This window comes from Anolis carolinensis, chromosome 3, assembly GCF_035594765.1.
Source record: "Anolis carolinensis isolate JA03-04 chromosome 3, rAnoCar3.1.pri, whole genome shotgun sequence".
In the NCBI taxonomy this organism is placed as follows: Eukaryota; Metazoa; Chordata; class Lepidosauria; order Squamata; family Dactyloidae; genus Anolis; species Anolis carolinensis.
The window spans coordinates 163,733,257-163,745,606 of NC_085843.1; the positions used below are offsets into that span (position 1 = coordinate 163,733,257).

At 37.0% G+C, this 12,350-nt stretch overlaps 1 protein-coding gene across 38 annotated transcripts in view; it reads right to left on the minus strand.

The window, feature by feature from the left end:
- The window catches only part of tcf7l2 (transcription factor 7 like 2), a 253,477-nt gene that overhangs the window by 133,706 nt on the left and 107,421 nt on the right, over positions 1-12,350 (minus strand). For all 38 annotated transcript variants that reach the window (XM_062975717.1, XM_062975726.1, XM_062975715.1 and 35 more), the window contains one exon: positions 9,460-9,561. In XM_062975717.1, the coding sequence (XP_062831787.1) occupies positions 9,460-9,561 (102 nt within the window). The remainder of the gene's footprint in view (positions 1-9,459; positions 9,562-12,350) is intronic.

The following is a 12,350-nucleotide window of genomic DNA, read 5'->3' on the forward strand; positions in this document are numbered from 1 at the left end:
TGGCCACTTTGAAAATCTAATTTTAATGGGACACACTTACATAATGCTTCATTTATTACATGTAACTTTTTTGATGCCAATTTATCTACAAGTTATATTATTCCAATGCTCCTGCACTATTGACTAAAGTCAAGAACAGAAAATATCAATATAAACAAATTGTTTTAGGATTGATCCATTTATCTTCTGGTCTAAAAGAAATTGAACTTAAACTACCTCTAGCACTGAACTGAAAACTCTTGTATACACTGTCGCAATTTATGGTTTTCCACCAGCAATTTTTAGTAGTAGGATATGTAGAGTACCAAAATACCAAGTTTCTGGAATGTCTAAAGCCCATGCCTTCTATGGCAATGCAATGACACTCAATAACAGTGTAATATGATAGAAGATGTGATCTCTCAACAGATGGTAGGAAGCATACATTCAACAGCTGTACATGGCCTGTTTTTTTCAAGATTTTACATGGCAGTGTCTATTCTCTGTAATACACCCTGATATCCTACACTTATCCTTCAACAGACGATTACAGAAGTATGCAGTGTATTAAAAAAGAATCAGGTGGTTATTGTTGTGTGCCTTTTAAGGCAAAACTCACAGTGTTTCTTGTTCACAGAGAGTTTTGCCTTTGCCTTCTTCTGAGGCTGAGAGAGTTGGATTTGCCCAAGGTTACCTAGTGGGCTTCCATGGTCAAATCCATGGAGGTTTGAACCTTGCTCTTCATAGTCTGAGTTATATATGTGTAATAATTAATATTCTAAGAATATGGATTTGTTTTTCAACTTTCCTCATTGAATTGAACGATAATATATAAAGCTCAAGTACAATGCTATAAGAAGCATAACTGTACTACATGGAGTGAAATATTTCCCTATGCACTGTGTTCCAAGATAGAGAAAACAGTGAACGAGGACATGACTGCATAATAAAATACTACTTACAGGATGTACTACCAGAAGTACAGTGCTTGTAATGAACTATATTTTTATTGACAGCATATTGACATTGTAAGAAAGATTATGTGAATTCAATCCATGGGAGCCTATCAATGTTATAAGTATATTGCCTGTCATTGTCAATTACTGTCAACTTGCTTCAAGTTATGGCTGCTTTATGTATAATAGTAGTGGGCTTCCATGGGTTGAACTCAACTTGTTATTACCGGCATTGTTCAGATCTTACAAACTCAGGTCCATGGTTTCAATGATGGAATCAATCGATCTGTACTGTGATTCTACTCTTTTGCTACCATTCTTATAGGACAAAGAAGGTGCAGCTATGGGACTCAAAACGATTTTTACTATTTAACTATGCTAGAAAGGGCTGATTGGAGTTATAGTCTAACACAAGCATGTTATAGTCTAACACAAGGCCTGGGGGTCGGATGCGGCCACCTAGGTGCTTACCTCAGGCCCTCCTCATTTTCCCTGTCCTCTTGGCAAGACACGGCAGCCTGCTGCATCCTTATGCCAAAAAGATGGGAAAGGCACATAGCAGCTGAGAGCCCTCTTGAGAGCTCTCACCCACTGTGTGTCTTGACCTCCTCCCAGCATTAGGACGGTGTGAGCAGCGCCCTCCTTATGCCGGGAGGACCCAGGCCCTGCTTTGTCCTCTTCTGGACCCTTCCCCTCCTGGGCCTGCCCCACCCAGCATATGCCCGGTCCTGCTTTCTCCTGGACCAGCCCTCCCGGCCGAGTCCACAATACAACCCCAAGAGAAAAAAGTTTGCCCATGCCTAGTCATCTGTTACATCACATGTAAAATGATTAACTGTCAGCTTGCTGATTTGGAAACCAAAAATCCATCTGAGCCCATAAAATGCATTATTACACAACATGAATGTAATATACTCTACATAACATTCACTGTTATACCATCAATGGAATATCACATAAGTGAAATATCATAATGAAAATAGAAGTTGCAACATCAATGGAATATCACTGGGTCTGTACTAGCCCAGTTCAGAAACCTAGTTCTCAACCTGCATTCATAACAGAATTATGGTGGAATAACAATTTGCTAACACATTGCTGAAAAACTGTGGTTAGTACATATCGTCTATGTGAAAACTGTGGTTTGAATAAACTTTATACAGTAGAGTCTCACTTATCCAAGCCTCACTTACCCAAGTTTCTGGATTGTCCAAGCCATTTTTGTAGTCAATGTTTTCAACATATCGTGATATTTTGATGCTAAATTCATAAATACAGTAATTACAACATAACATTACTGCATATTGAACTGCTTTTCTGTCAAATTTGTTGTAAAACATGATATTTTGGTGCTTAATTTGTAAAATCATAACCTAATTTGAGGTTTAATAGGCTTTTCCTTAATCCCTCCTTATTATCCAAGATATTTGCTTATCCAAACTTCTGCCGGCCTGTTTAGCTTGGATAAGTGAGACTCTACTGTATTTGTTTCCCCAGGGGTCAGGAATAATATCTTCTAATGCCACCCACACTAGTGAAGATACGGTAAACATGTTTTCATACATATAAACACTCCATTGGTAAGCAAGCATTCACCATTTCGGAGTGTCAGGTAACCCAACAAAGCTTTTACTACTATTGTATGAAACCTCACAAATAAAAAATAACAGATTGAATATATGATACAGAACAATAATCGAACAAACAGTAAACCTCTGTGAAGGGGAAAGGAGTGCATTGTATACATCAAAATATTCTGAAACTGAATTGAGAACTTTTTGAAGTAATTCCCTAATGTTGAGAAAAGTAATGCTGCTCACCAAATGCATCAGTTGGGTTAACGTATGAGGAATGTGTGGTCTACTACATATTGAACAGCACTTCCATAATTCCTCACCATTGGCCATGAACAATAAGGCTGATAGGATTTGAAATCCAGAAACATCTGTAGGACCATATGTTTCTCTGTCTTGAAATATATTGTATCTAAGTCATGCCTAATGCAAAAAAAAAAAAAGTACTGCAGTCACTTCAGGAAATGCTGCAAGGACATATCTATAGGCCTACAGAAAATGGAAAAGTTTGTGTGAACAAACCCCCTGTATACAAATGTTTGCTGTTCCTTGCTGAGAAACAAATTCTTTGCTTTACAGGAGTTATATTTACTACTGGGATTGAGCTCAGGGGAATAGCCTGTGCAACATTGCTCACTACTTATTTCTGCCTGAGCATTTGTTTTTATTTTTTATTTTTAGCTTTATGTACAAATTTCAATTGAATCACCAGGCAAAACTGTGATCCCATTTTAAAACTAATAACACAGAATGGGATGAGGTTACAAAGTGAAGTACCATGTGAAGCATCCATTTCCTCCCTTGAGAGGATGTCTGCGAAATAAAATGCTGAACAGCAACATGGTTCTTCCCTTTCTGCTCATGTAGACTCATACTGAAAGATAAGAATTATGTTGAAAGACCTGCATGTACTGTATTTCACATTTACCCTAGCCTTGCCCCCTCTATGTGTCCTGATGCCATCTGCATATTCAGAGGGCATAAACATGCATCCCATTAACATCTACTTAAGAAATATTGTGTGAGGCTTATAATTCACAAGGATTAACTTGGGCCAAACTGCTTAGAAGAACAGTTCTTTTGTGACATCACGTGGAAGCAATAATTGTCATCCCATCTAGTATTCATAAAGGGGCTACAATGCTCTCTGCATTGTGTGCCAAAACCTGCCCTTTTGCAATGCATACTAATACCCAGTCCCTCTTGACCTTATATTATGCAGCATTCTTCAGTGTGAGGAATGAAATGAACATGTACCATCTTTCTCTTTTGTACTATTACAGAATTCTGGTGATTTTCAACATGCAGGCTGTGAATAAAGATGGCAGCTTTGAAGAACTTGGGAAGTAGAAAGAGAAGTGACACAGGTACATATCCTGCATGAAATTCAAAATAGTTTGGATTTGGGGGGGGGGGGGGGCTAGCTGGATGGCGTCTATATGAATGGCTACTAGATGTCAAAGCACAAAAAATGAGGACATCTGTATTCAAGTGTTCTGCATGATGACACCTCTTTTATCTCAGTAAAATCTCATGTTGTCCACTTTTTCCATGAATTCATAAGTTCGTATGTACTAAGCTCTACTGTAATTCACAACACAACACTATACGTTGGACTTGATGGAGTACCCAATTACAGTAGAGTCTCTGATCCAAGCTAAACGGGCCAGCAGAAGCTTGGATAAGCGAATATCTTGGATAATAAGGAGGGATTAAGGAAAAGCCTATTAAACATCAAATTAGGATATGATTTTACAAATTAAGCGCCAAAACATCATGTTATACAACAAATTTGACAGAAAAGTAGTTCAATACACAGTAATGTTATGTTGTAATTACTGTATTTACGACTTTAGCACCAAAATATCACGATATATTGAAAACATTGACTACAAAAATGGCTTGGATTATCCAGAGGCTTGGATAAGCGAGGCTTGGATAAGTGAGACTCTACTGTACATGTCTGCAACATTTATTTTTAAAATTATTGTTTGATTTTTGTCATAACGCAATCAACCTTTGACAAAATATTAATATCAAGATAAAACAACTAATCATAAACTTTGGCCAATATGGAACATACTGCATTAATTACAAAATCCAAAGGAAATATTCAATTCCAAACACCATTTTCTTTCTTTCACTTTTGAAAACAATATTCTTTATGATTAAAATGGTGAGCTAATTTCTAACCATATCCTGATCTATACTTGATTATTATGCAAGTAATCAGATATAATAGCTTTGTCAGCCAAATTCAGCCTCATATTATGAAAATGATGGAAAACAGGTTCATATATTGCAAAAGAGGTTTCAGGGGTTTTTGTCCTCAGTTACTCCTATCCTTTTGTATTTTGAAGTCAGCATTTTCCTTTCCTTGAGCAAAAAACATGCATGTAATTATATATCCATTACAGCACCCGGTACTTTTCCCCGTAAGGTTCTAACCTAGTTTTACAATATACTCATTACACAACAGAAAGGAAGGGCAATAATATACTAAAAATCAGGATTGTGCATAAACCAGAGGAATTGAGAATAACTTGGCTCTGACTATTTGTAGTCCTACTGATTTGAGTCAGGCCTGAATGCAAATCTCAGTTTGGAACTAAGTCTTCATGACTCTTAATGTATATAACTGGAAGGAAACAAATGGCTGGTTTTTGTTATAATGGAATAAAATTTCCAGGCACTGTAGCTAGGGGAGTAGAACATTTGAGACACATTGGTATTACACAAAATGTTCTAAAATCTTGACAGGATTGAGGAGGATTGTCAAAACAGATTCCCATCCTAAAATATAGTCAGGTTTTAGGGTCCAGGGAACTCCGAGCAAGTGTGGTGGCATCTCCTTCTCTGGAGGTTTTGAAACGGAGCCTAAATGGTCATTGTTGGGAGTGCTTTGATTGTGTGCTTCTCCATGATAAAATGGAGTTGGGCTGGATGGCCCTTGTGGTTTCTTCCATCTCTATGATTTTAAGTACAGTAGAGTCTCACTTATCCAACATAAACGAGCTGGCAGAATGTTGGATAAACAAATATGTTGGATAATAAGGAGACATTAAGGAAAAGCCTATTAAACATTAAATTAGGTTATGATTTTACAAATTAAGCACCAAGACATCATGTTATACAACACATTTGACAGAAAAAGTAGTTCAATACGCAGTAATGCTATGTAGTAATTACTGTATTTACAAATTTAGCCCCAAAATATCATGATATATTGAAAACATTGACTACAAAAATGTGTTGGATAATCCAGAACATTGGATAAGCAAGTGTTGGATAAGTGAGACTCTACCTTGATTGCAGGTCTGCCAAGAAATAGCAATGGCTCTGAGCTATATTTCAGGGAAAAGCAATGAAAAACCACATCTACATGTTTCTCTAACTTGACTATAATACCTCCCTATAGCTATTGGATATCCTTTTTAGGAATTTGCTAGGTCTTCCAGTAGTTCTGGAGGATGCACACCATAGAATCACCTGGAGGATCTAGAAAATATCTAGAAATAACATATTTTGTTGGATGCAGTTAGGTAAAACCATGGTACCAATTCTGCACGTAGGCACACAGAGAGCCTGTCATAACAGTATGATTGTAGCATTTACTAGTTTTCTGTCCAATGAGAATTTTCAAGAAAGAAGTGCACCATATTTTAGAAATATAAGGTACCTTGACAGTTCTAAATTGAAATTTCTTTTTTGAAAACGACTTTCAGGTACATAGATTTTGTTTTAAAAATCTCTATGTAAATCAGTTCAGCTTGTTTCTGGTTTTAAGTGCACCCAATATACTTCTACTATAAACACACCCTAAGACAAATTTTACATAGGTTTCAAAATCCTTATCTAGCATTGTGAAATCAGAGGAATAACTGGGGTTTTATAGGTTGGGTGTGGGAATTACCAGACACCAATATTTTGGTCTGGCATGATTTTAATCATGCACAAAGACACTTAAAACGTGATTTAGTGCATTTGGAAAATATATATGTTCTGCAAAATATATTGGAAACAGTCATGATTTTCTAATTTCTGTGATATTGTACTATCCTTTTCATTAGAATACCTGCTTGTAAGACAACTTCAGCTCTTATCAAGAGTAAATAGAAGATTGTTCATTGTTCATTATTCATTACATAAAACACACAGACTTGTGCAAAATAACAAGATTTCTTATATTCAGTGTTATCAATTAACAAAAAAGACCTAGTGCTTGTACCAAAAAACACAGGCACCACAATAAACTGATTTATTGGAATAAACTGATTTATTGGAATAAACTGATTTATTGAAGCAATAAATAAATTGCTTCAACTTTATATTCAGAAGTCCTTATATTTTTAACAAGGGCATATTTTATATATGCACACAATACACATATGGAGAATGATGTACAAAACTGGGATTAAGTACATTGTAAAGGAAATAACAGCTCTGGAAGTCTAACAGTTTGCACAATTTTGTCATTAAGGAATAAAATGTACTTCAATCACATTAAGCTTTTGTTTCACTGAGATAGGCTTCCCTTCCATTTTCATTTAATGACAATAAAGCTAATGCTGAAAGATTCCTAACCAGGTGAATATAACATTACAAAGGAAAACTGAATTTCTTGAAGATTTCTTGAAGATATCAAGAACTTATTCTGTATAAGTAACTTATGGCCGCTCTCAGACTGACATTTTTATATGAGACACATTAAAATAACTCTTATCACAATAATTATTTGAGAGTAGATCTGTATGAGGTTTTCCGGGACAAACCTGCTTTCTGATTCTGGTATGAAGTGATACAATTATTTTATTATTTTACTTATATTTATATCGTATCTTCTCTCCGAGTGTTAACAAGGCCTTTCTTTGATAGAGCATATCTCTTAAATGATGGGAATTGCCTTGGAAAAGTGAATTTCTCCTCTATGAAACACTGGTTAACACAAGCTTTATCAGTCTATCTGCATTTCTTCCTGTGCTCACAGTTATCTTGCTATTGTCGCTAGCTTCCTGTTTACTTCAAACTCTGCTTTCCAGGTGAAGAACTCCAGGAAATGGAGATACCAATAGATCAGTACAATTACTGACATACTGTCCTAGTAGATCTGGAGTATCAATACGTTATTAGCTAAATGGTTGGAGAACTTCATCATTATTGGTTATTAGTTATCGGTTGTTGTTGAGTTTATTCCTACTCATAGGAGAAGGAGCATGATTATAATGAGTCCATATTAGTAAACAACCAAGTGTGGAGAGAAGATGACCTACAGTATGCTGTGAAACAGCACACTCATGTACATCTCTTTATCCTGTCTGCCATGAGGAGACCAAAATCAGTATTCAATTGATCTGGAACTACTTTTCTATTAAATCCAACACTAGTATTGTTTCTACTGTTTTAACTTTATGATTATAAAAGTCAAACAAATAAAATATAGTGATAGAAATATATATTAAAAGAAGTACATAATAAAGCCATACAGTACAACAATTTAAGCATAACCACTTTATTCAACAAGCCGGTTTCTTTTCACTTGAACAATCACTGGTTTTAAACCCTTCTCCTCATCCCAGCTTTCCACTTCCCTTGTCCCATACTGCCCATAGAAGAAGCCCTTGTTTTCTAAACTAAACTCTCTTGTGATGTCTGAGCCAGGAACTATATTCCAGAGATTATATTTATTGGCATGGCTGAACAATGGGAATACAACTGCTCAAAAGAGGTTAACCCTTTCAAAATCTCAATTGCATTCAACTGGACAGAACTAGGTATTCTTCCACTGAAATCGGTTTAACTTGAAAGTGCTTAACTTTAGATTATGTATGGTTAATGTTCTTACAATGTCCTTGTTAAACAGAGTGGATACAAATGGTACCATTGCCATATAAAGAAGTTGCTTTATATTTTTAGGTAGTTCTAAAACAACTGTTCCCATAGATGACTTTTATATTATAACTCTAGTAACTACTTCAAACTCATAAATCAAGTACTTATACTTTAGAACTGATTGAGAATGTTTAAAATTGTTATTTGGTACCCCAACTTCCATGAAGATGTACATATGAATATATCCATGTACATACATAGATAAAACTGTTCTAAAAATTAAAAATCCCTAGGTGCAATATATCCTGATTTTCTCTCACAAAAGAATCCAGACTCACAATCTCCTCCTATCAATAATAAAAAAGCAAATTATCCTTTAGGAAAATAACATTCACTAGAGTTCCAACTTCTTGGAATAAAATGTGAATAAGAAGGCTCTTGCTTACGAGAGGTTGTTATTTCTCTCAATTTTTTAAAGCTTAGTTTGGATGACAACACTCATAACTAAACTTAATAAGAAAAGTTCTGCACTTTTACAACACAATAGGGAAAATATTGACATAATGGATAATGCAGGACGCTCAGAACTTATAGCCACAATTTCATCAGAGGTACCCTATATACTCATGTATAAGTCTAGAAATTTTAGTTAAGAAATCAACCCAAAAACCCTGAGTTGACATCCACAGGTCAATATGAGTACTGTACCTTAACTCTTAAATAAAAAGAGAACAATATTTTTTCTGAGTAGAGTAGCAAAAGGCAAGAGCTTAGTCCATCTTGGGAGAATTTAAAACAAGCACCAAGCCCCTGTTTTTGCTTCACCATGGTGTCACTTCTGGTCTTTCTTAATGTCTGGACAGGAAAATGACAGTTAAGGCCAGGGGTGACTGGCCCCCTGAATCAGCACTGGCACATTCTCCTGTCTGCAGAATAACTCTCAAGTTATTTACAGGTCATATCTAGATCTATAATTTTGACCACAAAATCTGCCCTCAACTTATACATGAATATATATGGTATAACTGAAGAAGAAAAACCATTACCCATATCCTCTCCCGCAAGAAAACATACATACATACATACACACATAAAAAAGAAATGCTTCTTCGTTTACTTACAACAATGTGTGCTGGAGATGGAGACCTAGCATCCTTGAGAGCTTGCCTACTCTGTAGGCTCCCTGCCTGAACATCAAGCAGTGGCCATTTCATCTGGAGATACTGGATGGAGGGAATAAAATGGGAAAAAAGAAAAATGAGTTCAGAAAATAAAGGCAATTTTTTTCAAAAATAAACAAACATTAGGTAGCATGAGGAAGGAGGTGAAACTCTGATGTATGCAACAAACTCAAGCGAAAAACAAAACAAATCCAGCAGAAGAATTTTCATTTGGTGACTGGGTTTAACAAAAGCACATGGAAACAATTTAATACAATTTATTAAAAAGGGGGATAAAAGGACAATGTTATCTTCCACATATGGAATGTTATAGTAAATCTCCTCTGCAGAAATATTGAACAGAAATAACACGGAAAGGAATAAAAGACTGGCTCAAAAATATTACCATAAATGAAGAAGCAGAAATAATCAGAACAGAATAATCCACAGAACAATGATATACTTTCTTATAAAAGGCACTTGCTAAATCAGTATTAAGACTAATAATTATTTGTTCTAGTGAGAAATAGCTTTAAAATGACTGCTTTACTATTTCCTCATAAAATTGATAATACATAGCTGGTGGACATTATCACCACCTTTCTTTCTTTCTTTCTTTCTTTCTTTCTTTCTTTCTTTCTTTCTTTCTTTCTTTCTTTCTTTCTTTCTTTCTTTCTGGAGCATTCTGTTTGAAATGGGGTGGCTTCAGTGTTCAGTTTTAGTTTCTGAAACCTGTACCATGTTTCCCTGAAAATAAAACACTGTCTTGTATTTATTTTTCCTCAAGAAGACACACTATGGCTTATTTTCAGGGGATGTCTTATTTTTATTAAGTACTAGCTTGGGGACTTGGCGATGCCTGGGTCATTTGAGAAAGGCATTGTTTGCCTGTGTTCGAAGTTTAGTGTAGATCCAGTGTCAGCTGGGTTCAGTTGGTGCAGGGAACTACAACTCCCATATGCAAGTTCTGTCATACACAGTCCATCCCCCTCCGAACACTGCCAGGATGTAAAGTAAATCATGGGGGCTCTATTTCTGTGGATGCAGGTGAACTATAACTCCCTTTTCCCCAAAGTTGTGTAATATGTTGTATTGGTTGTGGGGGCTCAGTGTGCCAAATGTGGTCCTGGTGTATCATCGGTAGGATTAGAAGTGCTCATTCATTGCAGGTGAACTATAAATCCCAGTACCTACTACACCCAAATGTTTAGGGGAATTGCCCTTCAAAACCCAGCATGATTCAAATCTGGGAATATCAGGTATGCATGGCCAGTTTGGGCCAGACCCATCATTGTTTGGGTTCATAGTGTTCTGGGTGTAGGAAGTACAACTCCTATAAATTCCCCAGTAGGAGTCACAGTGGTGTGACTTGATGCAGGGTGAACTCTGGTGGAGAGCGACTAATTAAGAAATAAAGTGAAGTGAAGAAATGAAGTGAACTACAACTTCCACCATAGTTGCTGCTCAGTTCTGTTGTGTTTGTTCTGCAGACAGATTTGAAAGGGAAGGGCAGTGGGCGGGGCCATGCAAATTCCACACCAATGGAGAACCCTGGGATGCCTGCCTGTGGTGGAAGAAAAAGCAAAATCTAGGATGAAATGGTCCCCACATGAAAGCATTCCTTGGGGGGGGGGGTCGTAGTGTTTGGGAAGGACATTGGCAGGGTTTGGGCTACATGTTCATTGAACTCGCTGTAACCAAAATGTCAGTGCAAAGGAGTGATTTGCTGGATTTTGAGCCCTGGGAACTGTAGCCTGTTTGTAGAGGCTGGAGGCTGTCTGTGTGAGCGGACACCTATGCCACATACACACATATGGGTTTTCACTTTTATTACGGATTTAGATTAGATGGTACAACAAATTTAAAATATAGTTAAGTCATCTTCTAGATCAGAGGTCCCCAAACTAAGGCCCATGGGCCGGATGCGGCCCTCCAAGGTCATTTTCCTGGCCCCTGTCCTAACTTTAGACTTAGGGTTGACCTAAGTCTGAAATGACTTGAAGATACACAACAACAACAATCCTAATTTTGGACTACTTCATCATAGTCCGCCCCCCCAACAGTCTGAGGGACTCCACTTAAAAAGTTTGAAGACCCCTGTTCTAGATCATAGTCGTAACTCGGTAGCGACAACTTTACTTCTTCCCTGAGAACACACAATACCTAAATCAGAGCGTCCTGCTCCTCACTTCACTGAGGAGACTTTCACTTTCACTTTCTGTCTCCCTCTATGCCTCTGCTTGCAGCACGCACAGAACGACCAGGACCTGACAGGGGGAGCCAACCTTGTTGCTGGGACTGCCCACACCTCTCCGGTCACCTCTGAGATAGCAATTGTTATGATGGCACAGATAAGAACAGCTGCCCGTCTTCTTTACCACTCCACATTGGTAATAGCCAAGCCTATCACTATGTCTTATTTTCGGGTTATGGCTTATATTGCGCAAAATCTTAGAAATTCTGTTACAGCTTATTTTATGGGTATGTCTTATTTTCAGGGAAACATGCTACCACTCTGTGCCATTTAACATACCATGAATAAATCAGCCATCATTTGCTACAGTGTACACCCTTAACAGGAAGCTGCTGTTAATTCTGCCTCCCTGACAGAGATGGGTTGCATCCACATATTTATCTCCTTAAAAAAATGGTGCATCTGAACTAATCTATGTTAAAATAAAAATGTGAGAGGAAGTTAGCGAGACTTGTCAAGGGACCAGAATTAGCTACAGCTTGGTGTCAAACATATAGCTGCTGGCAAACTCAGGCTTGCTATCAACAAATGTAAGACATCTTCCTGCATAATACACTTATCTCCAAACATTCCTCTATTGCATTTAAACTTGACTTTC